This window comes from Streptopelia decaocto (genome assembly GCF_964273445.1).
Source record: "Streptopelia decaocto genome assembly, chromosome: 7".
In the NCBI taxonomy this organism is placed as follows: Eukaryota; Metazoa; Chordata; class Aves; order Columbiformes; family Columbidae; genus Streptopelia; species Streptopelia decaocto.
This window is the reverse complement of record NC_138661.1, coordinates 19189719-19217562: the sequence shown is the minus strand read 5'-3', so window position 1 is coordinate 19217562 and position 27844 is coordinate 19189719. Positions and strand designations below refer to the sequence as shown.

General features: G+C 40.6%; 2 protein-coding genes across 4 annotated transcripts in view; one reads left to right on the top strand and one right to left on the bottom strand.

Annotated features, from left to right (window-relative positions):
* Positions 1-7823, bottom strand: part of EML5 (EMAP like 5) — a gene marked incomplete at both ends in the record, with an annotated part of 112455 nt that extends 104632 nt beyond the window's left edge. For both annotated transcript variants that reach the window (XM_082058071.1, XM_082058072.1), the window contains one exon: positions 7627-7823. In XM_082058071.1, the coding sequence (XP_081914197.1) occupies positions 7627-7823 (197 nt within the window). The remainder of the gene's footprint in view (positions 1-7626) is intronic.
* A 14876-nt stretch (positions 7824-22699) lies between these two features.
* TTC8 (tetratricopeptide repeat domain 8) overlaps positions 22700-27844 on the top strand; it is a 49324-nt gene continuing 44179 nt past the window's right edge. For both annotated transcript variants that reach the window (XM_082058742.1, XM_082058741.1), the window contains exon 1: positions 22700-22957. In XM_082058742.1, coding sequence (XP_081914868.1) covers positions 22844-22957 — 114 coding nt within the window. In that variant the 5' untranslated portion in view covers positions 22700-22843. The remainder of the gene's footprint in view (positions 22958-27844) is intronic.

Here is a 27844-nt window from a genome sequence, read left to right as displayed (position 1 = left end):
GAAGAGGGGCTTAACAAAGCATCTGCCACAATTTATTGTTGCCCTTTGCATCAAACCTTGACAGTTACACAGTAAACATTCCATTACATATCAAAAAACCCACAGTTTACTCTCAATGTCTCATTTTCTTCAAGAAAGGATAATTTCAAAAATAATTGCCTTAACTATAGACTTACATGACATTATTTTTATTTGAATTTACATGTGGGAGAATATCACAAATGAATGCTCATAGTCCAAATCCTGATGCTTTGAAACTGAACTTCCAACTCCAGAAGCCCCACTGCTCAGCAATTTTGACTTTTCTTTGGAAAGTCACTTGACCTGTCACTGGCCACAACTGAAAAGAGCCTGTCTCCATCTTCTTTACACTTCCTAGTCAGGTATTTATTAATATATACATTGATAAGATCCCCTCTGAGCCTTCTCTAGGCTAAATGGTCCCAGCTCTCTCAGCCTTTTCTCAGGAGGCATGTTCCAGTTCTTCTTGGTGGCCCTTTGTTGAACTCTCTCTAGTAGCACCACATCTCTCTTGTCCTGGGGAGCCCAGAACTGGACACAGTGCTCCAGGTGTGGCCTCATCAGTGCTGAGTAGAGGGGAACGATTCCTATCAGAGACTTTCTTTGGGACTCAAGAAAAAAGATTGGTTTCCCAGGACTACCCCAAATAATCCAGAATGTATGCACAGTTTCCCAAGTATTACACAACAGCATTTTGAGGTGTTTCTATACATGACCCATTTCATATTTGAGGCATGAGTGTAAGATGTATTTTACCACTGTTTTCCTCCAGCAAAGTTATTAGAGGACCCAACAGAGGATCACCAGCCTTTTTCAAAGGCTATGAGTGTTGAAATAATTTGGGAGATTACATTTCCACAAATAAATAAACAACAGGGTTCTCTTCCAGAAAGAAATATCTGGACTGCATAGAAATTAAGGGAATACCAAGAATTTCTCACCAGAACATGCTGAATCTTGTTTTTCCTCTATCACATTACTAATTCAAAAGATGGAAGAGGTTGCACATGTAATGGACAATTAAGATTTTTTTTCTTATGTGGAACCATGGTATTTATTCCGTTATATTCCTGAGAATCCGAAATACACAACTCATTGTGAAATTCCTGGTAAAAATTCATAGATCTGCTTCCAAATAAATTAATACAATTCCATCTGATAAAATTTTGTACCTATGTACAATATCTATTGCTTAACATTTGTGATTGACTGTCATCTGGAGTTAGGTCAGAGACACACACCATTTACTCCAAAGAAGAACATGACAATAAACCTAACAGCAGATACCCTAACTTTCAATTACTTGAATTATTGGTTGAGGTTTTTGAGAACTAGGATTGATCTTAGGGTGTTGGTCTACTAGAGGAACATGGCATAGATCTAATGAAAAGGAAACAAAGAGAGACACAGTGATACAATGAGGTGGCAGAAATACATGGCACCTTTACAGAAGTCCATCAGCTAAGCATCCAAAGTCATAACAATGCATAGCTAACAAAAAGAAAGGACAAGGAAAAGACCAGAGTCATCATGCAAACCTAGGACGTGGCTATTCATTGCACTACTAGAATTTCTGTTTGCAAATCACAGGTGACAGTCACACAGAGGGGGCCTGGACCTGCCTCCTGGAGAGCATTATCTAGTAGCAACCTTAGAAAGCAGCAGACAGAGCTCAACAATTTCTTAGATGCCAACTGTTAAGCTAACGCTGAAAATGCAACAATAGGTAGAAAAATCTCCTTCACGCATATTTGGTGGACAGCACTATCACCAGGGAGCAGACACGATTTTGGCTATTTTGATTTTCACTAGAACCTCAGAAATGGTTTATTTTGCCTTGGAATACAGGAGCAAGATCACAGAATCTGAGGCAGGACAATGTCTAGCAGATCGAGCCAAATTCTGAAACATAAAAAGATGACAGTCTCAGATAAAGTACCCAGAAAGACCACAGTTCAGAGTGGCAAGAGTTTTGGCTGCTTATTTTTCTTCCTCAGGAAACAAAGTCTAAGATGACTCCTACAGAGTTCACAGAAACAAATAAGAAAAATCATCTTAACAAAAGGTGTGATTCAGACAAGTAAACTATTTTGCTGAAAATGGCCAAATCCTGTCTCTGTTAGAACACAAATAAATGCTTTGTCATTCTTTCTACCTGTCTTGCATACACCCTTGTTTTCTGTAAGCATGCAATTTACCTCTCCACAGTCTTGGATACAAAGGGACATAAAGGGGGAAAGAACCAGCTGTTTTTAACTGAAGGTAGCACAAATTTCTTTCCCCTTTGTCTTTGTAGAGGGGGATTTGTTAGTTTCTGATACTAGAACTCCAAATAGTAAAGAGTTTTAATGTTTTCTGAATATTTTTTAAGTTATCCCTGTCCTAAAAACAGAACTCCACGTGAGTCCTGGGGCAGATGATGCACTATTTCTTTTCCCCATCTCAGTCTGAAACAAGGAAAAATACACAGATTTCTAGACAAGCAGGGAAACAAACTTATTAGACACAGCCTATGGCTGGTCTACAGCAGAGCTAGAGGCACCATCGTCACAAGAAGAGCAAGTGGTTTTTTCTATCAAAAGACATGTCAGTTACTACCTTTAGCAACAAAACCTAAATGTATCACAGACATCTCAATCAAGTAGTCACAGTTAACTGGTAATAAAGTTCTAGAAAGAATATACAACAACACTATTATTTGCCCACTAACTCATATGATGGATATTACAGAAGTAGGAGAGAGAGAACAAGTCTTCCTAATTTGTGTCCCTTTGACAGAGAAACTTAGTTCCTCTTTCTTTGACTTGAATGGTTCTGCAGCTGTTTTGCACCAGCAAAGAGATGATGGTGCCTGTGGAGAGACTCAAAAACAAGTGCTAAAGTTTTAACTGAAGAACAAATGTCATGGAAAGTAAAATATGCATTTTCCCCAAGTCTATTAAAGGATCTCAAAAAGATGCACTGGTTTGATCTTAGGTTTTGCTTTTGCTTTTCAACTGCATCATCAATGCCAGGTGAAAAGTTAATTCTCAATAATATTCCAATACTCTGAAGCTCACAATAAAAGATGGTCACAGGGCTAGCATCAAGAAAAGGAGGGGAAAAAAAATTAATAAAGGGAAAAATTATTATAAAAGTCTCCTTGGAGTATGTCAGCAGAGAACAGTCCCAGTAACATTAAAGGCTTTTGCCAACTGACAGCCATTTAAAAAGGCAGATGAGTTCAGGCTTTCCAATTTTCTCACCTTCCACCAGAGAAGGTACATAAACCCACTTTAGCTAGCCCAGACAAATAATGAGCCTCAGCATGAGCATCAGTTTCCAGTATGACAAGTTAATGCTATAAGGGAGCATCTTCTGAAATCTTTATACAGATCAGAATTAAATATGATCCCCCTAAGGTCTCTCAGACAAGGGAAGGACAGTCTACATTAAATAAGCCATGCTCCTCTAAACCGCTAAAATTATGAAGGGAGAACAGCAGCAAGATCTAACCTGAAGACACCAAGACACTGTTTCTTCCTCCTCTACTGTTGAAGAGAAGCTGCCAAATCCATGTATACTGTGATTAAGTTACAAAAGATGTACCCATCATTAACCAATCAACATCTTAAATGCTTTCTGACCACCTGCAAAATGAGGGGATATTTTTCAAGTTTTAGATACTTCTGCATGACAAGAGGGAGAGAGGAGACAGAAGATTAAGTGATTCATTGTTTAGAAGCAAAGTGCTTAGTTTATATTTAACTAATAATTAATAGATGTATTGTAAGTAAGAAACTAAACAATTATAACTAGCATCATCAATTATTTCCTAGTATAGATGTATTGTATGTCAAAATTTTCAAAAATTGTAATGCATATGTAGTAATTATGTGAATAGAAGCAACACAAGAGCATCCAGTCTTTGGAGCACTTATGAAGGATGATCCCCAGAGCTCCCCAGCACTGTCAATAAAAGAATGCTGCTTAACAGTATAATTGACTCTGCTGTTAAGTTTATTTCTTCATTTCACTGTAAAGCAAACCAATTTACACCACACAAGCTAATTTGGTGATGTATGAAATCCTACAGAACACAGATTTTAAATCAGCAACTTTGCAGGAATAATTCATACGTTCATTTAAAATTAGTATCTTCTACATATACACAGTCCATGCTGGATAGGGGATCTTATCTTCTGCAAACACAGAGGACCTCCAAGATATGCTGCTGGCAATGGAAAGCACTATCAAAGCAAGTCACCTGAGATGTCATGTATGAGATTTATCTCCATATATACTCCCCAAAACACAAGAAAAAAACTCAGTTAGCAGCACTCTCAAAACATGTAAATTTCTGAAGCACTTTCGCATCTAAGTGAAATGTTTTGCAAATGTCTGCACACACTCCAGACCTGAACAGTAAAAATGGGCAGATGCATAAGAAACGTGAGAGAAATAAGATCGAAAACATTATATTCTCTATCCTCCAGAATAGTGGGTTGATTCTGGTAAGTAATTCTCAGAAGACATAGAAAATAAAAACAAAAGTTCACCAGAAAGCAGGAAAAGTCCTTTTAGAGACAGATTGGAGCTGAATGACTGAGACTATTCAATTAAAAACACAGACTAACAAAAGATGCCCCAAGTGATCCTAATTGCCCTCTTCTATTGCAAAAGACTGTTCAATAGACCTGAGGGACAAAACACTGAAAGAGAGCTCTCATATTTTCAGTACACAGTTAACTTAGAGAGAGGGGACGATGACACAGACAAACACTCTGTGACTGAAACTGAGATTAGACATTTATATTGGAAATAAATTATGTTAAAACACCTAATCGTATAAAATTTCTTACATTAGGTTTATAGAGTTTTGTTTAATAAAAGGAGGTAAAACTTCACAGCAGAAGACAAACTAGCTGCTAGTGCTATAAAGAAATATTCCGAAGGAAATATTGTCTAGCTGTCCATTAATATAATGCAATTTTCTATTATTAAAGATAAAGAACTGGTCTCTCACTTAAAAATTGCAATTCCCCTTTTCCTGACTCGTGCTTAAAATCAGAACATCATCCAAAGCATACTAATGATATAAAAGTTATCATAATGAAGACTACTAATAATACCATCATGTAGCATGCAGTATATACTGCTTAGTCTTCATAGCTATGGAGCCGTACTCATGGAAGTTTGACTCTTTAAAAGATTTTCAGACACCAGACATGCTTTCACAAATCAGATTCCATACTTGTAAAAAGACACTCAGTCCTCCCATTGCTTTCACAAAAGCATCACAAATGCCTCAGCATTGCTGAGCCTATTAAAACACAAAACATACAAATTTCTTGCAATACGATAGTTGAGTTTGCTGCCTTGAGAGAAAAAAAAAATAATAGCAATGATAACTGTATTATGTAATGTCACTTTGCACCTGTTTTCTGGTATTTTAAAAATCCATTTTTTTAATACTTGATTTTCCTACTGTGAGTATGTTAAATATTGAGAACTAACATGTCTAGGTACCCAAGTTTAGTCAGGAAAAGTAAAGGATGATGACATTTAAATGGTACCATGTTGTTTTTAGAAAAAGCAGAAAGTGAAACACTGATCACTGCAAGCCTAATCTTACTATTAGAAGTAGCTATGCTGCTCTTAAGTCAAGCATTCTTCTTAAGCATAGAAACATTTCTGTATATCTTTTTAATCAAACAAGCATGCAAAATTCTAACTTCATAAAATTGTAGTGCTTTAACATATTTAGAATTATATTCTCTGAACATCAGTACAATTGAAAGCAGCATAAACTCCAGTACGCTGGGTCATGGTACCATACAAATCAAAGTACATCCCCATACAAATCTGATAAGGCCATTATATTCTTTCTCTCTGGTTTGCTGATTTTGATGGATTTTTTTGGTTTAGCACTATTCTGAATAAAGAGTTCTGTCATATCTTGGCCAAATGTAGCACTCTGTAACAAACTGAGAGGGAGCAAAAAAATGTTACCACAGAAAAACATAAACACCTTTCCCAGCTGTAGCACAAACTACGTAATTCTTTCTTTGTGAGAAGTGCTACTGAATGAAACAGTGTCATTCAAAAGCACTCATGAGTACATGGTATTAAACATGCAATATTACACTACAGCAACCTTGGACCTTAGATTAGAACTAGTAATTAGCCACCACTTCCTCCGCATGATGGAAAGTTGCTGATCTGGGTTTCCTGCAGTACCTGTCATCAGTCGGCTAGCAGTTCTTAAGAAACACTTTTTTCCTGGATTAAAATGAGAATGTTAAAGCATTAGATGATGCAAACAGCAGTGATTCAAACTTCTGATTCAACACCCTTAGTACGATGGTCTATAATGGTACACTGTCTGCCTACTTACTAGCACCAAGAAGAAATATGCTATAGATGTGCTCCCTTCTAGGGGACTTTCACAGCATTACTTGAAATCTACTTCAATTTCTTCAGGAAGATTTAAACAAGGAAAAAAGTGGCCATCATGACCAAGTTTTCAAATGTCTCGAAAAGCTTAAATGAAAGACACAGCATCTATTCTGCTCTACACAGGCAATACCTGTTACTCATGTGAGTAACACATACAGAAGGTATGCATTGGAGCACTAAGCATCATAAGAACAGATTTTGTGCTGCAAGTTCCCTACAAAATTGGCTACTGCTAGCTCTTACCCCAATAGAAAGAGCAAAAGAAATCAGAATTTAAAATCCATCTGCAATGACACCTACTGGAAACTGAAGCATTGATGACTCAGGCTCACATCTGCCCTTCATACTCAAATTCTCTCATTGATCTCACACCACTAGGCTTATAAAAGCATCCTTAGAGTGAAAATACGTTTAAGAAATAACACCAGCATGTTTCTTCTGCAACATCGGCTTTTAATTATTTTTTTAGGAAGTTCAGCACCTGATAACATTCACTGCTAAGTGAACTATTGAGCTACAGGAGAAGCCTCAATTCTGCAAGAAAGGCCAATCTGTTAATATTACCCTAAAAGTTGCATGAGTTACAGGCATGCCACTAATTCCGCATGTAATCGTCCCCTCTTAAACGTGAGCCAAAGGTCTACCTGCTGCAGATTAACCTCCTCCGCAGCCCAAGTACTTGAGGGCACACACGAGATTACCCCTTCTCCCGCCGGCTCTCTGACATTCAGCGGCGGCCGCGACCGCACAGCGACCCTGGGGCCGTCGCCGGGCGCACAAGCGCCCGCACAAGTTTCAGCACCGCGCACCGGTGGCGGGGCGCACACGCGTCAACCCGACAGCCAAAAGCCATTTCCCGGCTGTTTCTACCCACGGCGAAGCCCGGGCCGGGGGGCGGAGGGGGCGAGGGAGCGCTGACGGTCCTTGATCTATTTCGATCCGCTCCCCGGATCCCCACAGCGCGGACTGGCTGCGGGAGGCCAGCGCAGCCCGGGACGGCACCTGGGGCGGGCGGCGGCGGGATGCCCGCGTTCCGCTACAGGGGGGCGGGAGAAGCGGGCCGGGGGACGAGCCGGGCTGTGGGGCCGGGGCGCCTGAAGGGGCCGAGGCCCGCGGTGGGACGCGGCCGGCGGCGGGATGCGGCCCGGCAGCCCGCGGCAGCGGTACCTGATGATGTCGTCCTGGTGCCCCAGGTAGAATTTCTGCCGGTGCTCCCGGGGGCTGTAAACCACGCCGACCCCCGCCACGAAGTAGACGATCTCCTTGGCCGCCGTGTAGTAGAGGTTGTTGCGGCACTGGTGACCCCGGTAACCGTAGACCCACTCCAGCCGCAGGTGGCAGCTCGGCGCGCTCCGGTCAGCCATGTCCCCCCGCCCCCGCCAACCGGGTACGGCTCCCTCCCGCCGGAGACCCCGCGGGAAGGGGGCGACGCGTCGGCCGCCCCCTCCGCTCGGCTCAGTGCCCGCTACGCTAATCCCTGGCCGCCGACATGAATGCCCGCCGCCGCCGCTCGTCCGCCGCCTCACAGAGGGCGCCGCCGCCCGAGCCCACCCCGCCGCCTCGCGCCGCCAGACATGGCTGCGCTGAGACACCGCCCGGGACGCGGAGCGAGGGCGCGGCGCCGCTCCTGCCCCCCCGCGCGCCCCGCTCTGCGCCTGCGCCGAGGGCAGCGCCGCCAGGCGGCCAGGCGGGAGCGCGCGTCGGCGGGCGCGGGCCGAGGCGGCGCGGGGAGGGGGCAGGTGACCGGCTGCACCATCGCACCTGCTCGGGGTGGGGGGGCTTTTTACTTAAAATTATTGGGGGCTGGGGGGGGGGTGTCTTTGGTTTTTTTTTTCTTTTTAAGCGAGGCTGAGTATTCTCCCCCTCTCCCAAATTCAGGTTTAGATTTTTACTGCCCCTCCGGGGGACATACCGGTTCCTTGACTTTCCGTCGAGCCACAGCCGCCCGGCTCTAGGCAGCCGCTGGGGCGCCTCGAGCCCCCTCAGCGGTCTGTGGCAACCCCCCCGCCCCGGTTCCCCGGGGGCCCAGCGGAACGCCAGCTCCGTTTCATCCTAGAAGAAAATGTCAGCTGTAATTTTTAATGACTGATATTTAACCCTGCACCACCCCCCACCTGCCACACACAGCACACAAAAGTCACTTCCCCATCCGTGCCTTCGTTTCCCCACGGCACAACTCCAAGTTCATCCTTAGATCTCAAAGCGTTTTGCAAGGGAAAGTCACCATTTTCCCGGCTCACAGAGGGGAAAGCGACTTCTCTGTGCTGCATGAGGCAGCAGTGCAGGGGGACACCTGCCTTCGCCCCCTCCACATCCGAAATTTTGATCAGGAGAACATGTTCCTTCCCAGTTTTGCCACTCTATAGAGTACCTCACTGGCTAAATAAATGTGCATTACATGATCATGCGAACAGATTTGTACTATAAACTCGAATACTTGTACTGAAAGCTCCTAGATAACTAGCCTGGTTTGACAATTAAAAATCAATAATTTTCCTATTACTTTCAGCACAGATTTGGCTTTTCAAGAGTGTGTATTTTGTCAGGATTTATTTTAAAATCTTAATTTCTTTATTTCGCTTCTCCTGTTTCGTTAGTCATGTAGACATATCTTCCAGAAAACATCAACTTCTAACTATTTACTTAATGTTGGAGACATTTTACCATGCTACTCTATTTTTGTTTTAATTAGTGGGTGTTTTACCTCTTAAATCTCTCTTGAGTAACTTAATACTATATTATTCCTTTCATGGTTCTAGAAAAAGAATTCTTCGGTCAAAACATGCATTTAAGCATTCTAGTCAATTAGCTTTATCACAACATATTTTCACAGTTTGTAACACTGAGAGATGATATTTTTATCAAGCTCTGACAATGAGGATTTTCTTGACACCAGGATCAGATGCAACTCTCAGTCCCACATATTTATTGAAAACAACACCAGGCACATAACAAATCTGCAGAGATATTCGGCCTGACACTTGACCAAAATAGACAGCCAAGGAAACTTTCTCTTCCATTAAAAAAAAAAAAAAAAAAAAAAAAAAAGAGGGCTTTCTTTTATCCCTAATCAGGAGGAATATCCACCAACAGGTAAAGCAAATATTACTTCCACAAAAATCATAAGCAGTCTTTTTCCCTTCTCTTTGCTTCCTAAATAGCCAGAGCACTTTGTAACTTGGGTAGTCACAGTTTCTCAGGAATCCCCAAGATGGGAGACTGGCCAGGTAAACAGACTCGAAAATTCCCAACTAGCTTGTCTTAGAAGTACAGAATGTGTTGTTCTTTCTAATCTGATGTTAACTCTGCACAGCTGTTCTGTGTTGCTAACCAAGCTCTTTTCATGGGAAAGGTGGTTACAGAAAAAATCTATAACAATGATGTTTAGTCTCACTCGGGAAATAATACAGAAAATAAATCAATACTGGCTTCCTTTTGAAAAAGAAAACAAAAAAAAGAAATAAAAAACCCCATTCCTGCATTGCTTCCCCTTCCACAGAATGTTTTGAAAGTTGATATACTTTTAATCAAACTGCTAGTAAGATTTTGTACAGTTTCATAAAGTTAAAAATATATTTAGGCTAGAAATAATATATCACAACTGCAAGACTGTTCCCTTCATAAGCCAAAGCTTAGGAGAAAGTAGGTTCAAAAATACTGAATGGACATGATGACTAAATTAACTTGTTTCAAACTTTTAAATATTAATTGGATTGATTGTCAGCAGACATAGGAATTTGATACATATTTGACTTCTGCTGTTGTAAAAGTTTATTCGAAAGTGGGAGTATTTTGTGGTATAAGTTAAGAATATATTAATTTTCTCTTTACTGCACATTTATTGCATATTTAAACATGAATGTATAAAACCACGTAATTATGGCCTCTCTACTTTCTGCTGCTCTATATGAATACACACTTTTGTTGGGTTATTACTTAAAGTGAAAGTCTGGACCTTTTGAGATCAAAGCTAATGATCAACACTAATGTGTGGTATTAACTTCAGTGGAGCTAAAATTTTAATCTTGTGGTCTTATTCATAACTCAGAAGTCAGAACAAGAGAGTATTTGGTTAGTGAAAGTGAATAGGCTGTTTTCAGCTGCATGTTCCAGAAACACTGTTACCAACTAAAACTGACAAAAGAAAACAGCAATCATGAAGAAACTTTAGTATCTACTGACACGAGTTACTATTTTTAACTTGTAGATCCTATTTCCTGTAGTGAACAGGTGATCCCCAAAACATAGTCAGAAAAACTATGTACAAAGAGGATGGCAACAGCTGCATGTCACACACCACACAAACAGCCAATATTTCCTTTTGGTTGTTCTGGAATTGGCTACCATCTCCACAAAGATGAGGAAATGCCTGAGAGAAAATTCCAGGGGTGGGAAACTTCGTTGTCGTAGAGTGCTAACCTTATGTCTATGCATAAGGGGTGCAAGTGAAACTTTACAGACCCAGCATCTATTTTTGCCAGCAGTGCAGTATCACAACACCTTCCTCTGCCCTTACTGTGTCTGGCGTTCCCACCCAGCTCTGTCACACAGAATTCCCTTGGACTCCACCGGCCAGGATGTCACGGCTGCAGGAGCTGCCAGGACATTCCCCCTGTCACTGTTGTATTCTTGTGTACGATACACAGGTAACTCTGATACCAGTCCCTCTCCGTTCTTCTTCTCGCTAGATGTATAACCTGAGCGTGGCCTGTCCCTTCCAAGCTCTCTCAAAGCCCGTGACACCCTTCTCGCCTTCCCGCCGTCTCCGCAGGCGGGCCGGGCCGAGGACGCGGGGCCTAGCGCGGCGGGACGGGCGCGGCCGGCGCTGTCCAGGGTGCTGATCTCGGCAGGCGGCACCATGAGGCCGGGCGGTATTCGCAGCGGGGAGAAAGGTGTGTTTTGTTAGACCTGTGGTTACAGTGGGAAAGAAACGAGCTTTTAGCTAAACAAGACATTTTATGTGCTCCCAGTAAGGTATTTTACAAGTGAAACATGGTGTTTAGCTGTTTTGCATCAGCTGTCTATGATGGGTTTTATATCTTTCCATGATGTCAGATGTAATACATCACTCTAAGCTATGTTTTGTTAATAAACAGTGACATCACTTCCCTAAATAAAATCAAATAAATCCCATTTTAGTGTTTCATAACACATACTTAGAAGACATATTATACTTCCTAGCATATTGTAAATATATTTACAATGTATCCCATGTTCTGCTAAATGGAACAAGGCTTAAATAAGTGATTTCTTAAACAAATACTCTTGGAACAGCTAATTCCAGAGCACACAAGATGAGGGATTATTCTGTGTTAAGTCCTAAGTAATACAGAGTAGCTTGTTCAAGTAGTAATTATATAATATGAAACAGATGAGCAATGGTGACAACATTCATTTCAACATCCTTTGGGGTAAAAAGGTCTCAGTCTATTATGGGAACACAATGGCTGAAAATAATATTTTTCAAAACTAAGAAACTTATTTAAGAGAGAAAGTAATGAGAATTACCTGCTGCCATACACTAAGGATCACAAAGGCCTGTTTACTACTAGATAAAAATAAGAAGTCAAAGAAAAAAAGACAGCATTGCAAAATCAAACACTATTTGAGTTAATTCTCCTTCAGAAAAATGGAAAATTTAACAAGAGATTTTATACCATATCAGCAAACACATAAGATGCAAGTCATTAAGAAATTTTAAAGCACTAGGATATATTATTAAATTAACAATAGAGAGATTTTAAAAAAAAAAATAGAAATAGGAAGCCTTGAAAATAATCAGTAGGTTTACTCCCTCATCAAGAAGTAAAGGAACCAATTAAGGTTAAGAAAATGGCACAGAAAAGTAGCTATTGATTTCTTCACATGTCTCCTCAAGACAGAAGAGTCTGGGAAATACAATATGGGACCACACACAGGGCATGGCCATAGAAGAAAGTATCTTTATAACAAGCTGCTGGAAAATGATGAACTAAAGAGCAACAAGCCACAAGTACATTATACTGTACCTCCAAAAATTCTGACTATTTCAAAATGTTTCAACTGACTTGCTCTGAAAAGAAAAATGCAATTGTCCTTTAAAATCATGTCCTGTCTTGAAGCATCATCATGTACAGCAACTGTTTTAAAAACAAGTTATATTATAACCTTAGTAACTACAAATCCATATATTTTCTTTTGGTATTGACTGATAAACTAGATACAAATTTTGTAATGAAAATAAAATAATTATATGTGTATGAAATGAAATACTGCAGACATTAATTTGTCCTTCTTCTGCAAGGAAAATTACACTTTGATAAAGATAGGAATTGTATTGATTTGGTAAACATTCATTCTGGGCACTAGAAGAAATAGGCACCCTATTGAAAAGACAATGAAGATGTGTAATTTTGACACTGCAGACAGCAACTAGGGCTGCAATGTGTTTATTCACAGAAATTTAATTTAGAAATGTCCTCATGTCTAACACAGGGCTGGACAAGATACAAATATCATTGGAATTAAAGCCATCCATCAATGGTATCTAAAGCAACAACTTCTTCTGGACGTTCTAAAGCAGAAATAAATCTGTTTAGGACAGAGAGTGATGCAGGCTCATTAGTAAACAATACCAGCTGAAACTGCAGAGGGAACACAATTACTGAAAACTGTAAATTGCATTCCTTAGCTGTGACATTTTTACCAAAAGATCTTGATTTAGGGTGTCTTTTGTAATCCAAAGTTCAAATCTTCTCTGCTTTGAAACTGAGAGAAGGGTTTCTACCATGATTTCAATGTCAAAAATCTCACCCTCAGAACTTCCATCACAGGACATTTTTTTTTCCAAACGAATGCAAAAGAACTTCTACATTTAGTTCCAGATGTGAAGTTGCTGTACTAAAATGATGTTTAATATTAGTCTCATAAGTTAGGCACTAGCATTTGTATTCTTTCTTAAAATGTCTGTCACAAACTTTAAAAATTGGCTCTAAAATCTGTGTTAGCACACAGGAACAGTTCACTCAAAAAAAATTCTTTTTACTCTATAAACAATAAAAAAACCTACCGTTTCAGACTGCCAACAATCTGACACCAGAATGCATTTTGAAGCCACTCAGTGGAGCACTCAGTTTCTTTCAGCAATGACACTTGTGTTTACACAACATGGCTCTAGTCACCACGGACGCACTTGGATCTAAACAGCTTCTTTCAGTTTGCATTTTATGCGCAATTATATGTGTACTGAAGTCATTCATCTAGGTGATTTGAAGAACTTGAGTCAAGCACTAGCACTTGATATAACACATGACAACCTAAACAGGCTTAAATGAGGCGCATAAAGAGAGGTTGATTAAACCCCAATGCATTTTCTATCAATAGGCTTGTGATGAAAATCTGATTCTGAACTCTAAAAATCAACTTACTTCAACTGTTGACAAAACTAAATATGGAATGCAATGTGTTTTAAATTATACTTACGTGACAGCTATCTCTAGCTCCTTCTTATGATAAGATCAAAAACAATGTGAAGCAACACCTCGTTTGCATGCAGCAGTAATTTTCCTACCTGTTTTCCATTTTTTCTTTAAAACTAGAATAGTGTAGGATGATCAACCCCAAAGGATGTTGTTAATATTTTTTGGGGTACAAATTAATATTTCAGCTGGTGGATGCTAGTTATTAGATTAAAAATTGTCAGGTCAAGATGACATCCGTTTACATAATAGTTGACAAGGTTTTCCAAATATAATGCACAGTACTGACTTTGCAAAAGCTCTCAAGAAACTTAGCTGTCAAAAGGAATCATGAAAGAGCTTAACTGTAAGTCACTACATAGAATCAACATACAATAATGCGGGTTTATCAAATATGACATCATTTACTAGTGATAAATATGCAGAGAACTGAAGGAAATAAAATATTCAAACATCAAAAAAAGGAACAGTATTAACTCTCATAATGCTGAGAAACTTAAAAATAACATAGAACTATTAAGCCAGCAGTGGAATGCAAAACTTGAATCAGTTAATTTCATTGTATGACTCCATACTGTCAGATTCAAATAAGCACTGGAGCAGATTGGTTAAGGACTGGAACAGGTATCCAAAGAGGCTGTGGATTCGCCATTCTCAGACATTCTCTAATCTCAGCTGGACAAGCCCCTGAGCAACCTCATTCAATTTTTAAGTTAACCCTGGTGTGAGCGGGAGGTTGAATTAGACAGCCTCCAAAGATCCCTTCCAACTTAAATCACTGTCTCATTTAGCTATTTAGTTCTGCAGGCTGGTTCCCTACAGTCATCCTGCATTTAAGTTGGTCTGCCAATTGAAGTAAAGTAAGCCTGCTTTAAGGACAGCAAATACTTCATTTAAACTGATTCCAATTGCAAAAGAAAATAGAGGCAAAAGGCTGCTACATGAAATAACATTTTAGTGTGACTTACTGTACACAAGCCTCTACAAAATAGCCACTCCTCACAGTAGGAAAATAGATCTTTTTCCCACATTTTTGGCTCTAAAAATGATAAATTAATAATAAAACAGACTAACACTCCTAAAAGGAGGAAAGTAGATTTGTAGGGCACCTACACCATTTTTTTGTGGAAACTAACTGGTATGTAACAAATGATCATGCTGTAATGACTTTGTAATTACTACAGTAAACTGAGTACCTGGAGATTTGTATTCTCTCTCCACTGTTTTCATATATATATATATACATATATATATATATATGAATGAGCAAACCCATTTACATCAAGCTTTTCAGATATGACTGTTAACTTAGTATTATTATTAGCATTCCTACTTCAATATTTAGGATTCACTGCAAATAAGTGTGCTAGTCTAGCTGATCTAAACTTGAAAAGAAAGGGAAAGAGTCAAGCACCATTTTTTTAAGGTGAGCATCCAGTCATCAGTGGATCCTTTGAAATTTTTTGCAACCTATCTTTAAATGGAAATAACATACCAGCCTTTTTCATAGACCACTGGTTTGGGGGTTTTTTATAGCTGCATTGATTCCTGCTGGTGTGAACACCAATCTATATTCAGCACAGCATACAGAGCATCTGCATCAAACAAGAAATAGTACCTCATATGAAACACTAAAGATAAAAAGGAAGGTAAAAATCTCACTTGAAAAACATCTCTTTCATCCTGTACACTGTGGGAGGTGTGGATCTGATCACAAAGGCTGTATTCAGTCCATGTGTAAATAGCAAAGGGCAGACGGTTAGTGTGACGGTTAATGGCTTAGGACCTGAACTGTATTGCCATCTAAATTCTGTTATGAACTAGTGGATCATTCCTTTCCAGCTAGACCATGATAACCATGTATGATCAGCAAGAAGCAGCATTATTCTTATTTATGATAGCAATACTTGCTATTTATGCATATTGTTGTCTTGGCTGGTCACAGAATGAAACCTGCAGCTGTTACTACAAGTTATTTTCCCTGACACTGAATCCAAGCCTCAGCACAAAACTCTGCTCTTAATGCAATTTCATTTGCATGACCTCTCCTAATTTTCCACAGTCAGTAAGAAATGGGTTCTACAAGCAAACATTATGTGATCTCAACTTCAGATGGCAGGATTCTTGCTGAAAATAGCATGTAAAGAGGGAACTTGTCTTTGTGCTCTTCTGCCACAACTATGTGCCTTCCCCAAACGCAGACACTTGACACGGCCTGAGCCATCGCCCTGTTCAGGTTCATTCAAAGCACACAAACCAAAACTCGCTCCACACTCTGTTGCTTTCCGTTCTCCTAACATCAAGTGTATCTGAATCATTAGAATGAACTCTTTTCGCATGTCATCTGTCATGATGACAGCTCTTGTTCTAAGGCATGCCAGATGTCTCTAGCTGAGGCAATCTGCAGGTAGGTGTGTGGTAATATCAATGTTCATCTTCAAGCCTTTGTTAATTGAACTGACCAGCAGATTACATCTTTCTTCTATATTCTTAGATCTTGAGAGATACAGGTAACTGATGGAAAGAGTAGCCTGCATCTGAATGACTTAGCTGCTGAGGGATACAGTATGTTTCTCCACAGAACTGCATAAGAAATTTTAAGATATAAACAGAATTCTAGGAACCGTTTTTAGGTTCTGTTCCTGGTTTTATCATAAGAACATGAGTTCATGATGAGAGATAAGGCCCAAGAATTGGCATTCCCAGTTCAAAACCAAGTATGATTGCTTGATGCACAGAAGAGCCCCATGGGATACTCACAGAGAATGGCAAAGTCAGCCTATAGCATCTCTGTTTTTAAAATGAGAGGGGTCTTAGGTATCAGTGGGTCCTATCCTATTGTCCCCTTCCATACACACTTTGTAAGAAGCTAATTCATGTATCTCATACTCATGGTTTAAATATTAAGAGGCTGATGCAGAAGAGTCATAAGAACATTTGGAAATGCAAAGCATTTTAGGCATATCAATAGTTTACTCTGGAGGAATATGCAGAGGAGAAAAACATCAAATACATCTACACTTTCAGAGCCAGTGTTCAGGATTAGTTTAAAATGGCCTTGTCAGTAGGAAGAAAAACACTGTATTAAAATAAAAGCTGAAAATATGAAGCAGATTTCGATCTCTAAGCAACATTTAATCCTGACAAGTAATTGAATAATTAATTGAAACACAACTGAAATCCAATACACAGATATAGATGTCAACAAAACATACATTTCATAAAAAGCAATTACACAAATCCATGTCTTTTATGAACAAATATAAATAATAATGGATTCCTGATATTCAGTAGAGCTCCCTAGTATTTTCATTTAGAAATAATTATAATAAGGGTTCCATTGTAGCCAGTTTCAGGGATATCTGGTTTTCAAACGAATTAAAAAAAACAGAAGAGGAATCAAACTGTCTCTTACTTCTGATTCCTGAATTTTCTGTTCTTCATTCAAATAAATGCAGGCAAGGTCCAAATTACCCATGAGACGGTGATATCATCACAGTACTCCAGCTGTAAATAAAGCAGCACCACTGAATTTCCTGTCCTTTCACAGATGACAGAATAGTATCTCAAAACATACTAGCTAAGATCAAGTCACTTCTAATACAATGAACAAGAATAGTTATACAAAACAAGCACGCAACTTTTCTTTCATAAACCCTGGTGATTTCTATAGTTATATCACATACCTATCATTGTCCCAGGATAGCACTGACACAGTGAACATGGAGACATTCATTGTAGTTGGAGGACATTTGAGTATTATAACTACAAAAACTTTCAAAAAAATAATGCAGAGAAGCCTATATTGCACTCAAGCGAAGGTACTTCCACCTTTCATAATATAACACATGAACACTGCTTGTAGCATTTCACACTGTGAAACCCATCTTCCACCTAGACCATGTCTCCCAGGATGTTGCTGTTACTAAATTATGATTTTTCTTAAAGAGGAAATTTATATTTTGTTCTTCTCCCACAAATCAACTATATTTGAAATATAAATCTGCGAATTTATTTTGTCCAACTTTCCACAAAATTTTACTCATTTTGGGAGAGAGTGGGTGAAAGGAGCAGGTAGCTCTAGCAAGCTACTCAGTGTCTTAGCCCCAAGCTATGGGAAAGAAACTAAGCACTTTCCACACATATTCAAAATTATTCTTCATGGAGATGTAAGCACTACTCATTTTACTGAAACCAACCACTAATTTCCCATAAGCCACTGAATAGCTATCTTGGGATAGATAACACTTCCAGCTCTCAAATGGAGAGTCAGATACAAATTTGAATAAATTACATCACAAAGGAAATGCTCCAGAGCTGAAACCCACTCCTTAATACCTTGCAGATACTAATGACTGAGTCTGAAAGATACTGTGTTCTTGCTTTTGTGGAGGAGGGCCAGCATGTTCAGTCTCCCAACAACAACAAATGTCATCCATTTGAGTGCAACTGAGAATTATTTCATGCACTGCAGCCTGTGTGAGAAATCTCCTGAGAAGCCAAACAGGCTCTCCAGGCTTCTGTCAGCCTGATGACAGATACAATTCGATGGCAGAGTCATTTTATTTACAGGCCAGTTGTGTAGCATGGCTATGTACAGAAGACATGGGACACTCATTTTCTGCCCTGTTGGTTGAACTCTTTTTAGGTCTAGCGTAGATAGCTTAAATGACTATGATTAACTCACGAGTCACAAGTGGCTGGCTTCATGCATGGAAAGGCATATGTACAAAGGACTAGTATGTAGTGTTGCAATCACATGAAGCCCGGAGAGCAAAAAGCTTTGATGTAGAAAATTTTTGCAGAGTCAAATTTCCACTGACCTTTGGCTCAGACTCACCCAGTCCAACTTGGAGAATGGCTTTAGAAAAATGAGGTATGTGGTAAAGCACACAAGTATGCACTAGACAGGAATTTGTCTTTGTGGGAAATGAGAGGAGCAAGTTACTTTTCCATGTTCAGGAATCAGGAGTGGCAACTGCCCAGAGGCGGTGGCAGGAGCAGGAGATTGCATTCTAGGCCAGCACCTGATCAGCTTTGCTACCGGCTGCCTGTACCTGTTCTTTTGTATACACCTCAGCTCTGCAGAAAGGCAATTTCTGGGCTTTTTCCTTTTACTGTTGGCATCAGCCAAATGCATATGCTACACTTTTGGGGGGATAAGCACCAGCGTTTGCAATAGGGGCTGATACCTCAGCAGACAGATTGGACTCATTAACATCCAGGAAGGCCACATCACCAGAGCAATCACAACATTCATTTCCCACATCTCCTCCCAAGAGAGCTATTTGAAATGCTTTCTGCTTTTCTTGCTTTCAGGGGCATCCTCCCATAACCAGGGACCAAAGACTGGCAGCTCACATAATTCACGATTTATTTCCATTGGTTTCTGGTCACACAGCCGTACTTGGTTTTTTTCTTCTTAAAAGCTGACTTTCATCAGAGGAGCTCCAGATTAATCCCCCAGCTAAACCATACAGCTTCATGCCTCTTTCTGGGTCTCCACTGCTTTCTGCTGGAGAGGCAAGCCACCTTGAAGATCCATTATTTTATCTATGAATCAGAAACCACTGTTTCCTTGTCAAGCCAAACACCCTCAGGTGAGCGAGAGCACACAGTCATTGATGATATCTATGATTAATCCACTACTTGCTCACCTGAATGCACAGTTCCCTGGTTGAGAGGGTACTTGGAAACCTTAATCCATTGTGTCTGCCAGCAATCACCACTTCATTGTGTTCCATTTTGATTGACTATCTCAAAATGGAAATAATTAAAAAGACAGTTATAATCAAATATTCTCAGCATCCTTAAACATTTAATTTACTTTGTAGTCTTGAAGTAGTAATTAAGATATTAAGGTTTAAAATAAGTGTCAACAAAAAAAAATTTCACGCAGCCCTTTAGTTATGTGGGTTTTTTTTAAGATGGTAGTGTTGGAAATAATAAAATTCAGGAGCTATTGATCTCCTCTGTTTTCCTGTGCAGATAAATGGTGTGTTTAACTGAGGTGGTGGGCTCTTCACAAAAGAAAGCTTCCTTTTAAAAGCAGCACATATAAAGGATTCTGGCATTATTTGTCTCCAGTAAAACACCTAACACCAGTTTGGCATGTTAATCTAACAACTTCGGAACTAATGTACTGACCTCAAAATGTGTCTCTACAAACCGAAAGTGCCATTCTCATTATATTCTATAAAAAAAGTAGCAGCCCAGATGTGCTGAAGTACCTAACATGATATAATAGCAGCAAGCTTTAAAGCAGTTAACAACAGATCATCTCGTAAATGTACACAAAAGTGGAAGAACTTCAAGTTAGGATTTTTAATAAGTCTGTAGTTTTGGATGAATGTTCACAATCTCTCTGAACAGCACATCCTGCTCATCGTACTGAGCCTGCCACAAAAAAACATGCTGAAGAATTTACCATTTAAAAGAATTTGTAAATAAATTGGGATAATATCATTTAGCTCAATAGTTACTCAGCCACAGTAGTACAACCGCATAGCAATATCACAGCACAAGCTCTGACAGTGCAACAGGAAATATCATTCACTCTTCTGACCAACCTGAGATACACAATGAGTCCCCTTGTGCAAGTCTCCTGCATGTTTTGTGGGAATGCAGCACAGAAGGACTCCCATAATGACTTAAAAATAGAGAAGGGACAGAAACTATTGTACTATTTTCTTTCTACCCTTCTTAACTGGGAATGGCATAAATCCCGAAGAGACTTCACTCATACCACTGTTTCGCTGTTGTGGTGGGTTGACTCTGGCTGGACACCAGATGCCCACCAAAGCCGCTCTATCAGTCCCCTCCCCAGCCAGACAGGGGAGAGAAAATATAATGAAAGGTTTGTGGGTCAAGATAAGGACAGGGAGAGATCACTAACCAACTACTGTCACCAGTAAAACAGACTCGAGAAAATTAGCTTAATTTATTACCAAACAAATCAGAGTAGGATAATTAGCAATAAAAACAATCTTAAAACACCTTCCCACCATCCCTCCCTTCTTCCTGGGCTCAACTTCACTCCTGATTTCTCTGCCTTCTCCCCCCCCAGCAGCACAGGGGCCAGGGAATGGGGGTTGTGGTCAGTTCATCACATGTTGTCTCAATTGCTCCTCTCTCCTCAGGGGTAGGACTCCTTATACTCTTCCCCTGCTCCAGCTTGGGGTCCCTCCCATGTGAGACAGTCCTCCATGAACTCCTCCAACATGGGTCCTTCCCATAGGCTGCAATTCTTCACAAACTGCTCCAGCATAGGTCCCTTCCATGGGGTGAAGCCCTTGAGGAACAAACTGCTCCAGTGTGGGTCCCCCATGGGGTCACAAGTCTTGCCAGCAAACCTACTTCAGCCTAGGCTCCTCTATCCATGGGGCCACAGGTCCTGCCAGGAGCCTGCTCCCGGATGAGCTTCCTATGAGGTCACAGCCTCCTTCAGGCACCCACCTGCTCTGGCACAGGGTCCTCCCCAGGCTGCAGGTGGATCTGTGCTCCACCATAGACCTCCCTGGGCTGCAGGGTCACAGCTGGCCTCATCATGGGCTGCACCACGAGCTGCAGGGAAATCTCTGCTCCAGCACCCGGAATACCTCCCGCTCCTCCTTCTTCACTGACCTTAGTGTCTGCAGAGTTGTTTCTCTCATACATTCTCAATAATTTCTCTGGCTGCCGTTCCGTAACAGCTTTTTCTCCCTTCTTAAATATGTTATCCCAGAGGCGCTACCACTGTTGCTGGTTGGCTCAGCCTTGACCAGAGATGGGCCCATCTTGGAGCCAGCTGACACTGGCACTATGAGACACAAGGGAAGCTTCTATCAGCTTCTCACAGATGCCACCCCTGTAGCTCACCTACTAGAAAAAACTTGCCACACAAACCCAATACACCTGTGTGCTCTCCATGGGACAACCAAACCCCAGCTGCCTATAGCTGCTACTTCAGTTCAAATCACTTATTTCTGTATTAGAATAAGCCACAGCCCTGGGACTGGCATGTCTGTTTTCTCCATCTTTCCACCTGACATGGACATCCAGGCTAGCATGACCAATTTTATGAATCTTGGATGAACTGCTAGTTTAGGTGAGATAGAAGCAATAAAACTAGAACGATCTGTTAAAATGCCAATGACATGATTTTAGCTATCATGTTGATGTTCACCCATCAGAAGTTTTTGTATCACAAACTCAATTATTTCTCCAAGCACCCTTAGAGATTTTTTTTCTTCCTTTTACCTGGGCTTTTACTTGGTTACAATTAGCATCCTACAATATACACAAAGTAAGAGTAATTGTATTCCCGCTTTTTTAATCTCTAAATATCTCAGTCTTATCGTTTTTTCTGCAAGAACTAATGAACTAAAGGAACTAATGCAATCTGCAAGGCTGAGAACAGCGCTGTTCACACCAATCTGTACCTTTATCAACCGTGGCTCTAAAGAACATTTTACCCAAATAAGGATTAAAGGCCCGTATTCTTCTCGTTTAGGTATATATTACAGTTTGAAATTGCTCTTGACAGTAGGACAGCAGATCATAGGACACAGTTAAAAACAGTGGGGTTATTGGAATTTACTGTTCTTAGTATTACAGATCAAACTTTGTTTTCAGTCACCAATGTATCAGCCTACGAGGGGCTTTTGCCGGAAGGGACTCGACCGAGGAGCGGGGCCGCAGCCCCTGCCCGGAGCCGCGCCGCGGGTCGGTGGCACCGGCCGCAGCCCGCGCGGAGCCGCCCCCGCTGCCGCCCCCGCGGGCTCCCGGCGCGGCGTGCAGGCTCCGCCTCGGCCTGGCGGGGCCTCTCCTGCCGTTTCCGCGGCAGCAGCTCGGCCGCCCGCGCTCTGCCCCGGGCCCCGCTCGGCCGGCAGCGGGTCGGGAGGCACCGGGGGCCCAGCCGGAGCCGCTGTGGCGGTCCCGCCGGCGGGATGGGGCTGGAGCTGGAACCGCTGTTCCAGGCCTGGAGCTACTTCAGGCGGAGGAAGTTCCGGCAGTGCTCGGATCTCTGCTCGCAGCTGCTGGAGAGGCCGCCCGGAGAGCAGGTAGCGGAGGCCGGGATAGGAGGCGGTGGTGTCGGTCGGCAGCGGTTCGCGTCCCCGCTTCTCGGCGGCCCGGCCAGGCAAGCGCCACCGGCCTGCCTCTCTACCTGTTGCAGCCGCCGGAGAGGCCCAGTGTGACCCCCGTTAGCGCCCGGGTAGGGCTGGGCCGCGCCGTGCTCCGCGGGTATGATGAGGAGGAGGAGGAGGAGGAGGGCCAGGCAGCGCCTTCCCACCGAACTCCCTAAAGCTCTCCTGCGAGTGGGGGCGGTGAGCGCGGGGCTGGCGGCCGCTCCTCGGGCGCTCTGGCAGTTCCCCCGGCCGTGCAGGGAGCGGGGAGCTGTGCAGCAGGGACGTGGCGCTGCCGGGGCTGAAGCCGTGACTGAAGTTAGGTCCACCACTCCCACAACAAGAATTTTAACTTAAGATTATGCGCAGTTAAAGGAAGAAAAGCCAAGGCTAAAAATCATGTCTCTGTAAGGTTGTTACTGCTGATTTTATAGGGATATTCAGGTATCACAGTTGCTGTATGGACTAAACCCCATAAGGTTAGGCGATGCCTGTTTTAGCTCAGCTTGCCTGTGAGTATTACCATGGGACACAAGGTGTTCCCATTCCTCCCTCTTTGCTCTGTCTCCAGGTCTCTGGAAATGTTTGGCACATGTTGTTCAATACCAACATACTGTCTCAGCCTTCTGTAAGAAGGAAGGATTTGAGAATATTTTTTTCTGGATTAACATTTGTGTACATGTAATCATTTGTACTGCCATATTTGGAAAACAGTAATTGAATGGACTTCATAATAAATACTTTACAGGAAATTAATAAATCTCTCAAAGCATGCTGTAGCTGCATACTTTAAGAATCTTGAAGGCAGTTCTTTTCATCACAGAAGAAAAGTGTTTAAAGAAAGTTGCAGTCACACAATTGTGTAAACCTAAAACACAGTAATTGTTTAAACTGGTTTAGCATAAATATTTGAAAGGTGCTTTTGTTCATGTTATATATGGTAAGACACCAAAAAGACATCAACATAAACATTTTTAGCGGAGAAGACTTTCCAAGAAAACTATTCCTGAGCACTGAATGGGATTGAGTATAAGTTCTGTTCAAGTCCTGTGTCATTTATGTGTATTTATATTACTGGGTTGTGATACATGTAATTTTGTGTACAGAAGTACAGCACTTGATTCACAATAGAAACTCTTGAGACAGTATGGATAATAACAGTAAATAAGAGTCGTAAAGATCATAGTGCTTCTCTCGCTATTAATTTATACATTTTTTAAATTAGAAAACCATTTTCCAATCTGTGATCTCAACATGGAAATAGAAGACAACTGCATTTCTAATTTCTGCTGAAGCTCAAGTATGAAATTGTTTTGTTACACCTGGCTAATCTAAGCTTTTGCTGGGCTGTTTTCTGTAGCACTGGGGACCTTTTTAAAGACATCTGCAACTGACAGAAGCTGGTACGGTACACAAAGTGTACAAGGCTGGGGAAAATATTTAGGAGAAAAATAACAAAACCAATGAGAGAATGTAGATCCCATTTGGTTTTCCTTTTTTTTCTTCCAAATATTGATCACACATGCTGCAAACATTTAAGTATATAAATTGTTTTCTTAGAAAAATGTGTAGCTTTATCTTAGAGAACCAGGACCTTACATACCAGCAATATAGGAGTTTTTCCAAATACTTTATAAAGTTGGGACAAACAATCACTTATATCTTTGAGATGATCACACCAGCCTATAAGCTTCATCTTCTATAAGAATGAAAGAGCAAAAACATTTAAGATAATTATGCTTTGAGAAACAGTGAATGATTGCAATATGGATGGTGTCTATACTACATCAAATCACAGGCTCTTAGAAGAGGCCCTATACAAGACTCTACATTTGAAGATCAAGCTTTTTCAGTGTTTTGAAAAGACTTCCAGGTCATGCTTGCCTACAAGGGACTGGACATTATGACTTCAGTATGTTCATTTCAGAATTATATTCCTGTTCACAGTTTTATGTGAAAAAGTTACTCTTCATCAACAGCATATTTCAAACCTACCTGAAAGTTCAGATGAAAGATGTCTTTGCTTTCTGTAGAGGCAAGCTTGAAATATGGTTAATTTGGCTCTTGCCATATAATCTTCTTGAGGAATCCTTATTAAGAGCTCTTTTTAAGCAGGAATTAATGACTTCTAAAATATTTTAAAATTTATCTATTTTGGCATGGAAAATATCAGTCTTCCTCTATAACATTTTAAAAGTACATGGAACAATGTTTCAGTCTTTCTCTGGAAAGAGATTACATAGAGCAATGTTCCAGTAAAGTACATCGCAAGTTTGCAGCCACCAGCAAGTGGGTTTTACTCTATAGAAGTACTTCATGTAAGTGGAGTAAAAGTTTAGAGATTAAAAAAAAAAAGGTGGTTATTAATTGGCAATTCAGCATGTTTCTTCAGAAGGATCATGGAGTAAACTGTGTTTCATGGTGTATAATGTGATGGCCACACATCTTTTTTTTTCCATTGTTCCTCTCTGTTAGTCCAGACAAAGAACACAGCTCCTTACAAGAGAAGATGTACCATTTTTTTATACCACCTGTTTATTTAGGTTGGAGAAACCAAAATATTGAAGGAAGGTTAAGTAACTTTCTAGAGTGCAACTTGACCCAAACTCAAACCAACTCAACATTCAAAATCTCTTCAAGTAAAACATTTTCAAGTTACCTTGTTAAAAAATAGCTTTAACATCCATGGCAGACTTAACATGGAATGGTTTTTCTCTTCTTCAGTCAACTGTGCTCATGATCTTTTAGATTTTACACTTTGTAACCAACACAAAATCTTAATATTTAGTGGTTATATGTCCAAATAAGCCTGTATTATTCTGCTTCTCATTTGTAAAGCCTTGCAGGTCTTTTCCCTACCTATGTTGTTGCATTTCAGCTCATTTCTTTCTAACATTTGCTGCTCTCAGGTCCCAGTCTGTCACATTTGCCCTGCTAGACTGCAGGCAGAGTAAACAAGATAGTAACGTGCCTCAATAATGTGTTTTATATGTAGTTGAAATCTTGCAAACTATTTTGAACCTACTACAACAGAATGAAAAACAGAACGAAAAAGCAAATTATGTTTATGTATTTAATAGAACCATTATTTTTATAAGACCTTTGAAAGATACTGAACTCCAAGGCTGAACACTGAGGTAATTAGAACACAAATAAATGACCTATATTACTTAATTCTCCTGGCTTGCATAGTCTGTTTTAATAGTCTAATACTATTTCACATTATTCTGTACTTATTCTAATAGTAGCATATCAGGTTGCTGTAGTTGTGAATTCTAGAAAAGTGATCTACGATTACTTTTTTTAAAAGATAATTAAGAATCCAAGACCATTCTCCAGCAGATTGCCTGTTGATTTATGAAGTCTGTGTTACTTTTGAAGGTGGTGTGTTAATTAAATCAGTGGTTCCTAAATATTTTGATTGAACTTTGTCTTCTTAAGCCACGTACCAGAAAATGGTGCTTACATCTGTGTGAATTACATTAGTAGTATTTTAGTATAACCTGAAGAATACCTAAATTAAATATGTATCAATTTTGGTACCTAGTCCAATATGCGTGGTTTATTATGCATAATAAACACATAGCAATTCTAAAACATTTAATGGTCAAACCCGTAATGGGGTGTGCTTCTGCAAGTGAGGCTGAAGATATGTCACGTTGAACACCAGGAAAGCAAACAGACAAATGACAACACTTATGGAAGGTTTGGATTAAGCGAGCTGCTGTGCCGCACAAGGGAATACTCAACTGCTCTAATCGCCGTGCCATCTGTTCTCACCGTCTTGTCCCACATTCTGCGGAGCGTGTGCCTCCCAGCCCCTGCAGCCAGGGAAGGACGGGTCTTGTGAGACCAGTAGTCTTGGTGGCTGTTGGGGGATTCACCTCTTTGCGCAGCGTGCATCAGGAGATGATGTAAAAGTGAGCCACAGGTGCCCTTCAAAGAGATGCTCAGGAATGGTTGAGTTAAATTGCAACTGTTACAGGTCAGAGCTTTTTCATGCTCAGGCAACTACCATTCTCCCTGCTAAGACATGTAGTGTAACAATAAGAATGTAAAGGGAGAAACTAATAGTGCATAATCTGAGAGTGTTTTCATGCCTGAAGGATACAACCTTGCTTGTCTGAAAGCCTGTCTGTTTTTCCCGGCTGTCAGCTGGGCTGCTAAACGAAAGCACCACTGCTGCTCCATCGCATCCACAACATTGTCACGAAACTATGGGTAGCTGAAATCAGCTTTCTACAGTAGCTTCGGCAGTAGGCATTTTTGCCAGTCACACTAATAAATGTAGTAAGAAATTTTCTTGACCAGTGCGTCTTGATATATCTCTTAATTTACCAATCCCTGTACATATAGCTTAGTATTCTGAATATGTTTTCATCACAAGTATAATGATGTGTAAGTTCTCCTTTAAGAACATGGTAAAAGATGATTTGAAGGTCTGAAAAGTAAGTTTACTGATGATCCAATCAATAGTTACGTGAAGCTACCTTAATTGGTGTAGAACTCTCTTTGAACCCTGTCACCAGATGCAGTGAGCCCTAGGAGGTTTTTAAGGTATGGTGTTGACCTTTAAGCCAACTGGAAATGAATCAGGAATTTTCTTACGTAGCACTATCAAATGCTGTGCCATTATAAACTGGAATTCTCAACACATGAATGAAAGAAAAACATTTTAAAATAAATTATGTTTTCCTGAAGAGTTCTTAATGAATAAAATATACTGAGCATTTTGATAGCAGAATAATTAGGTGCTACAGGGTTAGATTTTATGGAAGACTGAAATAGGTTTTTCTTTAAAATGCCCTGTGCATTTTTTCATTT